Source organism: Chelonoidis abingdonii, chromosome 1 (assembly GCF_003597395.2).
Source record: "Chelonoidis abingdonii isolate Lonesome George chromosome 1, CheloAbing_2.0, whole genome shotgun sequence".
Taxonomy (NCBI): Eukaryota; Metazoa; Chordata; order Testudines; family Testudinidae; genus Chelonoidis; species Chelonoidis abingdonii.
Genome location: NC_133769.1, coordinates 127677305 through 127688621, shown reverse-complemented (window position 1 = coordinate 127688621; position 11317 = coordinate 127677305). Strand labels below are relative to the sequence as shown.

Below are 11317 nucleotides of genomic sequence, written 5' to 3'. Positions count from 1 at the left end.
AAACAAAAATTGGTTTGACCTATTAAGCCTTAATAAATATGGAGAGATGGAGTGGGGAGCTATGTCTGGCAGCCAGAAGGAAGGCTGCAGAAAGAGGGGAAGGTGTGGAGCTGTCAGGAAGGGGAGGGGGGCCAGAGAGTGCATGCAGGGATATATTAGTGAGTCTCAAGCTGGGGGTGGTATAAGGAGATAGGAAGGAAGGGAAGGAGGATGAAGGGAGACAGTAGGCACCCCACAGCAGAGAAGGAAAAGTACTGAAAACAGAGAAAATAAATCTTTATAGAGCTAGACATGTCAGCTCTGAACTCTATGGGAACTTCTCCCTAAATGGGGACACGTTTAAGACCTTAAAAGAAAACTGGAACAATTCATTTTAAATACTTCATACCTTCTGTACCATTCTTAATACAGCAATCCAGAAAAATAAAACAGCACCATGAAAACAATGGGGAATGCTAGTGCAAAGGCATCCTTCTCCGTCAATGAAAAACACAAAAAAGCAAAGTTCAACATATGTCCTTGGTGAGTATATATAAGATAATGTGCACGGCAGCTATAACACAATGAGTCCTGGTAGATCTGTGGCAATTTATGTGAAGCTTGTCATCTCTCTCTTGCGATATAAGAAGAATCTAATTTCTTAACTTCCAAGTGATTGCTTAGCTCCTCATGCATGTCAACTCCCTGAACATCAGGGGTTTCCACCCACGAGAGAGAGAATATAAAATCTTTAAGGGTGAGATTTACCTGTATGCAGTGTCTCAGTGTTTTAGGCTTAGACTTGCGTGTTTTGCTTTATTTTGCTTGGTAACGTACTTTATTCTGTCTGTTATTACTGTGAACCACTTAAATTCTACTTTTTATACCTAATAAAATCACGCTTGTTTATTTATTAACTCAGAGTAAGTGATTAATACAGCTGTGCATATCTCTCTATCAGTGTTAAAGAGGGTGGACAATTTATGAGTTTACCCTGTATAAACTTTATACAGAGTAAAACAGATTTGTTTGGGATTTAGGTTCCCAGAAAGACTGAATAGTGGGTCCTGGGAAAATCCCTGTTAACTGAGAAGCCCCTGGGCTAAGTGAATCCTAGTTTCTGTGAACTGCAGGGGGTGCATGGCTCAGCCTCTTCGTCTGTGCTGGAGCCGACTAGTGTGTCTAGCTCAGCAAGACAGGAGTGGACAGAAGTCTTCTCTGACAGAGGAGTTTATTCTTAGTGGTATCCCAGCACATCTATTGACAGTCTTGAGGGAGTTTCTGTGACGCAACCCGTCACAGGGCCATGATAAGAGAATACCACAAGAAGGTTAAGATTGATGCGTAGCTCCTAATGATTGTCTAATTGCAAGGTCAGGCCTTACATATTAACTGGAATACTTCAGCCTGGCTTCCAAGTCCATATTTACCTTAATACAGAGTCTTTAACATACTGAATGAAATTCATCCCCAGTGTAACCCTATTGAAGCTAATATAATTATGTCAGGGATGAGTTTGACCTTTTGACTTTCAAGAGTCCATAGAACAAACATGGATTTAGGAGCCTAACATGAGGCTTTAAAAATACTGAGCTTCATTTTTTACTTTATAACATCCTAGCTCCTCCATTTGATATTGTCTTGCCATCGCAATTAGGAAGAGCAGATTCCTGCCTCTTTCTGACAGTACTCAGGCATGTAATGAAAAAACGCACGTGCATAGGAAAGAGAGTGAGAGCCATTATAACAGAAGGGAAGGTTGTTAATGGCTAAACATCTCTGATAGGTTTGTGGATGGTAACCACCGCAGCACTTAAAAGATGGCATTATTCTAACTTGCACATGTGAATTAAAGGTGTGGGGGAGAGGAGGATTTCCATTTTTGGATGCTGCTACATTATGCTTTCAAGGGAAGATTTTTATCCTTGACTTACAAATATACTTTGGCAGGCAAAGCTTGTCTGTGGAATGAATCAGATCACACCAAGTGTCATGTAGTTATTTTTTTCCTAGGGGAGGATACCCTGGAGGCCCTTTAGCTCTTTTGATAAACTAAGCCATGTGACCACTGGCGCCAGTGTAACATATGCCATTCCTAAAAGCAGCAAATGCTTTTGCTCATTACAAGAAAGAAAAATGCCAACAATGACTCCCAAGGAAAGTGCCAAACTCCCAAGAAATCAAACTGTTGCAAACATGTGTGTGGGAAGTTTAATGGTATTTGATACAGTGACGCTTTTATTGCTTTGAGGCATACATGGATTGCAGTGGGTTTTATTATTTAAAGATAGAAACATGAAGGGAAAAAAACCTTCAAAAAGGCTATTGTGATGCTACATTGAATAGAAAATATTTGGATTTGTTTAAAAATCAGCTATTAAAAATACAGCATGAGATTTAGTGACTCTTCACATGTCAGCCCGGACGAAAGAAGCAAAGAGGCCATCTTCCCGCGACAGCAAGTTCTCTGGTGTGTCATTCTCCAAAATATTCCCTCGTTTCATCACAATGACCAGGTCAGCAGTCAGAATGGTGTGAACCCGATGCTGTGATAAAACAAACGCATGCAGAAATTCTCATTATAATAATAGCCTTCGTTTAGGACCTGATCCAATGCCTGGTAAAGTCAATGGTAGGAGTTCTATTGTCTTCTGTGAGTTTTGGATAAGGGCCTATTCAGCAACTTTAATCCCAAGAGGTCTCAAAGTGCTTTACAACCATGGCCCTGAGCCTGAAAATACATATGCAAATACTTAACTTTCTGTTTGTGACATGCCCCTTGGAACTCAATGGGACTGCTCAAATGTGTAAAGTTAAGCATGTTCATGAGTGTCTGCAAGATTGAGCCCCATGCATTTGAATGCATTTTTTTGTTTTGTTTTTGTGAATTTAGCACTGGTGCGTGTGTGACAGTGTTGGAGAATGAATGAACTCTACTACTTAACCACAGAACACTAAAAATAGTAGTGCAAGTTCTCCCCATGCTGTCCTATCAGTATATCTCAACCCCAATCTGGAAGGGCAACCTTAGGGATGAGATGGTAGTTCAGTTTCCAGGCTAATTCAGTCCTTGGTCTCTCTTCTGAGACTGTCACCAAAAGTGTCATTTGTGATGTTGACTCATGTCCACCAAGATCTGGACAGACATATGCAACTCATGTCAGAATTATTTATTAAGTAGTTAATTATAATTTGTATTACTATGTTATTAGACTGATTACTCTATTAAAGATAATTAGTGCATTCATTAAAGCAGGATTTTGGACTTAAAAAACACAAACAACATTTGAAAGTACTAGAATGAAATGAATGGCTTTTTGTACTGTCATCTCAGAGCCGTAGAATGGTAGCAGAGCTAAGATCATTAAAGAGCTAAAGGTAACTACCAGAGAGCCAGAAGTCTTGCGAGCAGTGTGGACTGAGAGAGTCTACTTGTTAGTCTTCACCAAAGTGGTGAACAGGCCATCCTCTTTGAGGAGCAAGTTTGAAGCAGAATCACACTCAGCTAGAACACCATCGGAAAGGACTAACACAATGTCTCCATCCAAGATCTGAGACACTCGGTGCTGAAAAGAAGAACAGGTAGGTGGGGAGAAAAAATAGGAGGAAGGATCAGCCACAAAGGAAGAAAGAACGTGAAGCCAACTGAAGGAAAATGCTCTGTGAAGAACAGGAAAGCCAAATAAGCAAATGCTATTTTTCTCCAAACAGCGATGTGGAAAACAGAAGGCCAGAGACAAGCAGTATTTTAGTGAGAGAAACAATACAAATCAGACATGAATTGAAATGACAGTTTTATGAATGGGAATATTTTGTTACCAGCATGTTATGCTTTTATAGATCTGAGGTTCTTAAAGCATGTTATACATGAGCTAGATTAAGCGATTTTCCTACGATATCACAATGAGTCACTGCTACAGCTGGAAACAGAACCCAGTAGACTCCAAACTCACGGGCTAAGCAATCGATCATAGCCCAGACAACGCAAGTGAAACAGCTGTTGAAGCAAAAATTTATTTCACACACAAAACATCTGACTGCCAACTAAGCACATCACAGGGTGGAATTACTTTAAGGTCTCTTTTACATGTATATTTTAGAGTCACAGAGTTTATGGCCAAAAGGAAGCACCAGATCAAGTAGGGCATGTCTACACAATCACTTAATGTGTGATAAACTGAGGTGTAAATCTACAGCATTCCAGCATACCACACACTAACTGTCCATGTGAACTCTGCTGCTGCACACTGTATGTTCCCTAGTGAGCACTAATGTACAGGGGTTTATAGCAGTATGTCAAAGTGTACTAGGGAACTTTTAGTGCTCATCAACAGGGTTCACATGGACAGTTAGTGCATAGCTGTGATGAAGCAGAGAAACCACCCACTAGCACGGAAAGGGTTAAAGAGAGCCTTTGAGCCCAGCTAGCCCCGCCCAATTATACCTGCAGGCAGTGCCAGACCTGGAAGGGGGAGAAAAGGAGGGAGCCTGACTCAGTTTGGGGCTAACTGGAAAAGAGGCAGGAGCAAACTGCCTCCTTGCCTTACGGGAAGGATCACTATCTTGCCAGCCAAGGCAGCCACCAGGAACCAAGCACTGTCTTCCTGACCAAAGGAGAGGAGAAAGAGGCCTAGGAGCACTCAGCCTGAGAGGAACCAGTTGACCAAAGTACAGAGACCTTGGGGGGGTTCTGACCCCACCAAACTTATGGCTGCCCTGCCCAGAGGAACCTGGGACCGCAGCATGACTCTGCCCAGGGTCCACGAAGGGGTGCTACTGGAGATAAGCCACTACTGCAACTTGGACTGTGGGCCATGCATCACACCGAAGGGGCAACAGTAGGAAGTAGCCCAGAGCAGTGAATGTAGGCTCCCTACTGGGAGATCCCCTATTTAGAGGTTGACATACACAGGGCCCTTGGCTGGACCCAGAGAAGTGGAAGGACACAAGTCTCCCTACCCTGTCCTACCTTAAAGACTGAGGTACCTTGATCACAGAAAGAGAGTGCTGGAAGTCCAGTACTCCAACCACTAGGCTGTCTGGCCTTCTAAGCCCCCTGTTACAATGGCACACTGGTCCGCCGTAGATTTACACCCCAGATTGCTGCACAGAAAGTGTGTGTGTGTAGACATGCTCATAGTCTGGCTTTCTCTACATCACAGGGCACTAAACATTGCCCTGCCACCTCCACACAAAGCCCAACAAACAAAATTAGACCAAAGTATTACAGCCCAGAAGAGTTACAGGCAGAGAACAGGAGGAACCAAGGTACAAGAGTGCCTGAGGCTCCTGCAGTGGCAGTGGTCTTACATATGTACAGAAGCCCTGGCCTATACATTGGCACCTAGAGCTGATTGAAAAACAAGAGGGGAAGTTACAATTAGCTGAAAACATTTTCTTGTTTTTTTGTTGAAATTTGAATATTTTCCACCTCTTCAATTTTTAAAACCATGATAAGAAAACAAAGGCGAATGGGGAGAGAACAATCCAATTTGAGACACTGTACTGAAAAGCCTTTAAAGTCACAATTCATGTTACAGTTGTAGAAACTAGCGATGGGCCTAAGCAGCAAATTTCATATCCGGATTTTGAACTAGACCCATACTTCGGTGGTGGTAGGATCTAGTGTTTTAATTTGAGTTGAGTAGCGAGATTAAGCTCAATGGGAAAATTTGTAATGGAATCCAGATTCCGATGCCAAACTCCACTGCAAAGTTCTGGTTGTTCAGATCTGAGAGTTTTCACTTGGCCCACTTACAGATAGATGTGCAAAACTGTGGAACCAGATGCAGGTTTGAGCCTGTGTCTTAGTTTTATTTTCATAACAATAATTAATTGATGAAAAGCAAGTACAGCGGCTGCAAGAATGAGGAAAGTGGGGAGGGGCATCTGCTGGAGTTGATACTTACTGCTATTGTTACAACTGTGCGATCCACAAAGGCAGTCATCACAACCTTCTGCAAAATGTTTTCCTGTCAAGAAAAAGGTTCAACAGTTATTCAGTTCTCTTACACATTATGTGCCCTTTACAGTCAAAGACCCAGAACCGTACAGTGTACTGCATTCTGTCTGTGGGGGCAGATGCTTACTGACGCGATGCAACACAGCTTGGTAGCAGGATTCTTCTTTAACCCTCTCCCCTCACCATAGAAATCAAAATTAAAAACAAAATAACTGAAAAATAACTGAAAGATAAAAAAAAAACAAGTTATCATGAATGACAGCTAGGGAAGACAGTACCAACTTCTTGCTCTCAACTTCCAATTTCTTTTTGCCTCTTAAAAGGCAAAGCAAGTTGCAGCAATGTAACTGATATACTCACTGTGGCCATGTCAATGGAAGCTGTGGCTTCATCCATGATGAGAATGCTGCTCTTGCGAACAAAAGCTCTGGCCAGACAGAAGAGTTGTCTCTGCCCCACACTGAAATTCTCTCCCCCTTCTGTTACCACCGCATCTGTAACATAGTTAGCTCTAAGTATTACGTCATCTAAATGCTGTTGTCTCAGGGTTTTATTCAGTTGCCCATACAAATGAAAGAGCAAATCAATATCACAAATGACTTTCAATTTACACAATAAAATTTCCACATAAGAGCTGTTCAAACTTCAGTAATACCCCTGAAAAATACAATGAGTATTATCTCTGATGAGTGTTGGAATGAAGTGGTATTGAGGAAACTGAACCAGCCGTTGGGACCATCACCATGAGGACAACAGACTATCTCACATGATCATGGAGTAAGGAGTTAACATATTTGGGAAGGCCTAGTGTTATGTTTTAATAATATGGAATGTGTATAAATGGTTTTCCTTCATGAACTAGACCTGGAATGCAAAGGGAAAGGCTCAATCAGTGACACAATTAGGAGAAACAGCTGTTGGAGCTTCATTTGGCAATCAGAGAGCTGCTGCTGCAAGATTAAAAGCTTTTAACCCTTTGACAACTGGTTCCCCCGCCCCACCTGTTGATGTGCCACATCAATATTTCAATGAAATAAGTAGAAAGCTAAAACATCATTCAGCAGCACAGCATGTACATTCTCTCTGGTATACTGTTGGACTATTCATCAGGGCCCAGATCCAGAAATGTATTTAGGTATCTAATGTTAAGCATCTAAATACATCTTAGGATCTGGGCCCAAGTGCCTGACATCCATTACAAGGAGGCTCAAAGTATGGAATGCATTGTACAGTTTGCTCCCCTTGTCCTACAGAGAGACTTCAACAAGTCAAACTGTTTCTTTTTAGCTATGTAGCAGGGTGGACTCCTGCTCCGGGAGAGAAGGGGTTAAAACAGCCCTGGCAAGGGGACGTAGCTGGACCCAGAAGCCTGGGCTGATGGCGGGAGTGGCTGCAGCTGGGGGCCATGCTCCAAACTGAGCCACAAGGCTGTATAAGAAGGCCAGGGGAGCCAGAAGCAGAAAGAGTCTCTCTCTGACTGGAGAGGGAGACAGGCCTGGCTGCTTGGGGACTCACCCAGGGGACCTAAAGGAAAGCAGGGCTGGGGAAAAGCCTTAGGAGCTGGGAAGCCCTAGGCCAGCAACTCCCCAGGCTTCAGGGCCTAATTCTAGGCCTCCAAGGTACTGGGCTTGCAGAGGGGCAGCCGGAGGGTGGGTAAATGCAGCCAGGCCAAAACCCCTTTGCCTGATGATGAGTGGCTGATACTGCAGTCTGCCTCAGGGCGTGTGGGCTAGACAATGACTGAGCAGTAGCCAGTACTGAGGCAAAGTGGGGATAGTGGGGTGGGGTTCCCTTGGGAGTGGGGAGACCCAGTTAAAGGGGCACCAAGGTCCAGGGAGGGGCCCGGGGCCAACAGAGGACAGGTGGATCACTGGCCTGCAGAGGGTGCTCCGTAGCTGGAATTGAGCTAATTCCCCGAAGCAACCAGCAGGAGGTGCCGCGGGGGTGAGTCCACCATGTTTACAAGCTATATATAGATATGGCTCTGTTTTATGGGTTGACATAGATTCATGGGTACTTAGCTTTGTTCAAACATACCAAGTCCTCCTGGCAATGATTTGACCATGTTCTTCAGCTGAGCAATCTCCAGAGCTTCCCAAAGCCTATCATCAGTGCACTTGCACTCTGGATCCAAATTAAAGCTGTGGGGAAAGAGTGACAAATTATTGTTATATTCCAGCATCCAGAAATTATTGTTATATTCCAGCATCCTGGCCTATTCCCAGGCCACATTGCAGTATTATGTTACTAGAGCTCTCTGACAAGATTGTGGAACCACCAATAGGAATTTAAAGTCCCCACCCTTGCATATCACCCCATCCCATCGCTACTTCTGTGGTATCATCTCCTATGCACACCCCTATGCAACCCTAAAGGTCGTACAATGAGAATGGATACCTACCGAATGGAACCACTGAACAATATGGGGTCTTGGAGAATAATTGAGAGTCTGGAACGGAGGGTATGCAGGGGCAGTTTACAAATGTCTATTCCATCAATCACAATCTTCCCTGTTTGAAATGACACACAAAGTGAGGACATCACAAGGATCATACTATTTGTAAGAAGCATACAGAAAGATTAAACATAACTGCCTGAGACTGACTGCATTCCTTCAGTTGTTTATGGCTTTATAAACATGTGGACGGTGCTCATATATAATAACACAACCCAGAGGAAAACAGGCACTGTTGTCGGTCTCTCTCTCTTTCTTTCTTTCTTTTATTGTTTTTTTTAGCTTCTTCCCTTAAAGGACATATTTTGCTTCCATGCTGCATGATTGATGATGCCATTAAAAAGATAATTTAGTGTGAGCACTCTCAGATCTACAGCCAAATAGAGGAAGAGAGAACAAGAAGAGGTAATGTAGTTGTCATATTTTGGCCTCTTGTGGGCCCCCTGACTTGAGTCAGAGTAGGACTGGGTCCTTTGTTTCAAATTTATGCCAGGTTATTTTGTGCAGTGCACTCAAGTAGCCATAATATGAAATATCAACGCACACCTAGAACTTTAGAAAGATTTATCTAAACTGAGTGACTTTTTCACAAGAGGTGACTGAGTAAATTAAGAACATGTCCAGCTTTCAGGCATTTTAATCCCATTAGTGTCAGTTTCCATAGATCAGTGTCATCTAAAGATAGGGTAAGAGATGAATTACAATGCATATTGCTCAGCTACCATAAGAGTAATGGGAACAATTGTATTAATCACCCTGCAGCCCCGGCAAGTCATTCCAATAAAGGAAGCTGCATGTAACAGCTGGAATACTCACTAACATAAAGGAGATTTCATCACCACATCAAGTCAGTGAGTGTATGGGTTTCACCTGGAAAATTGTCATGTTGTGTGTGAGGTGTGGCAACATTTGGCATTTAGAGAAAAAAAAAAATGCAGGCCAGATTGTGACTAGCTGCTCTGCAAATAGGAAAGGATGAGAAGAGCATAAGAAGTCCCCCCCCTTAAGTCCATGCACAGGAGCCAGGTACAAGCTTCCCAGAGCACAGGAACTGTGGGGGGCAGGTGTATATAAGGGACTAAGATGAGGGATGTAGCCATCAGGCTCAGTCTGCATTTGCACTGGGAAGTTCCAGCAGGGACACTGCCTCTGTGCTGTACAATTTCTCCTAGAGCTCCTGTGTAGCTCCATGGTGCTCCCAACATGGGAATGTGCCTAAACTGAACTTGTTAGTCCTATTGCTAATAGTTAGAAAAATCAGATCTCACCCAGGCCATGAAAAATGAATGGAAATTCCAAGCGGCCCATGTGTCATTGCCAGTTTTCCTCATCTTGCAGTTTGTAAGCCATAAAAGGCTGTATCCTGCAAGGTGCTGCGTGCTCTAGCCCTGACCCAGAGAAGCACATAAGTACATGCTTAACTTGACAGCAGCAGGATCACCCACATCCTTGAAGTTCAATGGGGCCAGGATTTCTTCCATATTGTTTAAAATATGATTATCTTACATTTTCACTGGAGCAAAATTAGATCACTGACCTTCAGCTGTGACAGCATAAACTTAACCACCTCTGCCTCCCCACATGCAAAGTGGAGAGTCTGGGAAGGAGGGGGCAGGATCTTGGGGCCGGGGGGAGTGGAGAAAGAGGATTTTGTTTGACTGATGAATGGGGGAACATAATCTGGCGGGGAAAACAGGATGATCTGGGGAGGTCTGAGAAGAAAACAGAGGAAATGGGGATGCCTGAGGCCATGTTTACACTACCAGGGATCGATGCTGCTGTGATCGATGCAGCAGGGGTCAATTTAGTGTGTCCAGTGAAGACCTGCTAAATCAGCGGCAGAGCGCTCTCTGGTACTCCACCGGAATGTGACGGGTAAGGTAAGACGATGGGAGAGTCTCTCCCAACAATCCAACATGGTGTAGACACCACAGTAAATTGACCTAAGCTACATGAATAACATAGCTGAAGTAGTGTAACTTAAGTTGACTTACCCTGGTGTGTAGACAAGGCCTGAGTTGGACAGGCAGGGAAGAGCAGAGAGGAAATATGGGAACTAGGGAGAGGAAGAAGAGGACATTAGGGCAGGATGCCAGAGAAAAGAGAGAGGATAGCTGAAAAAAGAGTAAAAGAAGAGAACTCCCAAAGAGGAACAGAAAACTGGTGATCCTTGGTGGGAAGGAGCCACCATGGAATACAGGTGAGTGCAAAGAACTAACAGAATGAGGAAGCAATATGGACACAGAGGATGACATCCAGGCTCCACTGAAGTCAATGAGAGCTTTGCCAATGAGTTTAATGAAGCCAGGATTGCAGACAGAGAACAGAAGAGATGGGAGCAAAGTGACCAGAGACAGTCTGACATGGGAGAGAGGAAGAGAGATGGACAATGGAGAGTTAAAGAGAGACTATGAAAGAGTCGATCAAATATGAGAAGAAAGTCAATGCTTTCCAAAGAAAGAAAAATCAGAAATACTGGAAGAGTTGAGAAATAAAAGAGAGAGACAGGCAGAAAGGAGATATACGAGAGATGGAGAGGAAAAGATGGGCATAAACCTGTGAATTAAACTAAGACCATCTGATGTATTTATCTGCCCATATCTGACTGGATTTCATGGGCAGACATTCTGGATATATAATTAGTTCTGGGTGGAAATGATGGAATGCCTTCGGAATAAGAGTACTGCAGGGGCCTCCAAAATCATCGGCATCCTTAGATAGCTTCTATTGTAACAGTGGGGAGCCACAATAAAAGAAAAATATCAAGGAACTGTATTTATTGAACACCTGTTTCTATTTTACTCACACTGAACCACGTTCAGTTATGGCAGATGTCTAGTTTGTGGAGGAAAATATACGGGCACCAGACAGTAACATATTTTCTCTGCCCATCTAGACTCAGTACATTATTCTTTCAGACC

At 43.4% G+C, this 11317-nt stretch overlaps 1 protein-coding gene across 4 annotated transcripts in view; it reads right to left on the bottom strand.

Annotated features, from left to right (window-relative positions):
* Positions 1-2184: 2184 nt before the first annotated feature.
* Positions 2185-11317, bottom strand: part of ABCC9 (ATP binding cassette subfamily C member 9) — a 119630-nt gene continuing 110497 nt past the window's right edge. For 2 of the 4 annotated variants that reach the window (XM_075069966.1, XM_032798332.2), the window contains 6 exons: positions 8343-8451; positions 7979-8082; positions 6302-6435; positions 5889-5951; positions 3366-3545; positions 2439-2525 (listed from right to left, as the gene is read on the bottom strand). In XM_075069966.1, coding sequence (XP_074926067.1) covers positions 3408-3545; positions 5889-5951; positions 6302-6435; positions 7979-8082; positions 8343-8451 — 548 coding nt within the window. In that variant the 3' untranslated portion in view covers positions 2439-2525; positions 3366-3407. Of the gene's footprint in view, positions 2526-3365; positions 3546-5888; positions 5952-6301; positions 6436-7978; positions 8083-8342; positions 8452-11317 lie in introns of all 4 variants that reach the window. The other 2 variants (XM_032798330.2, XM_075069972.1) reach the window with 1 other exon arrangement.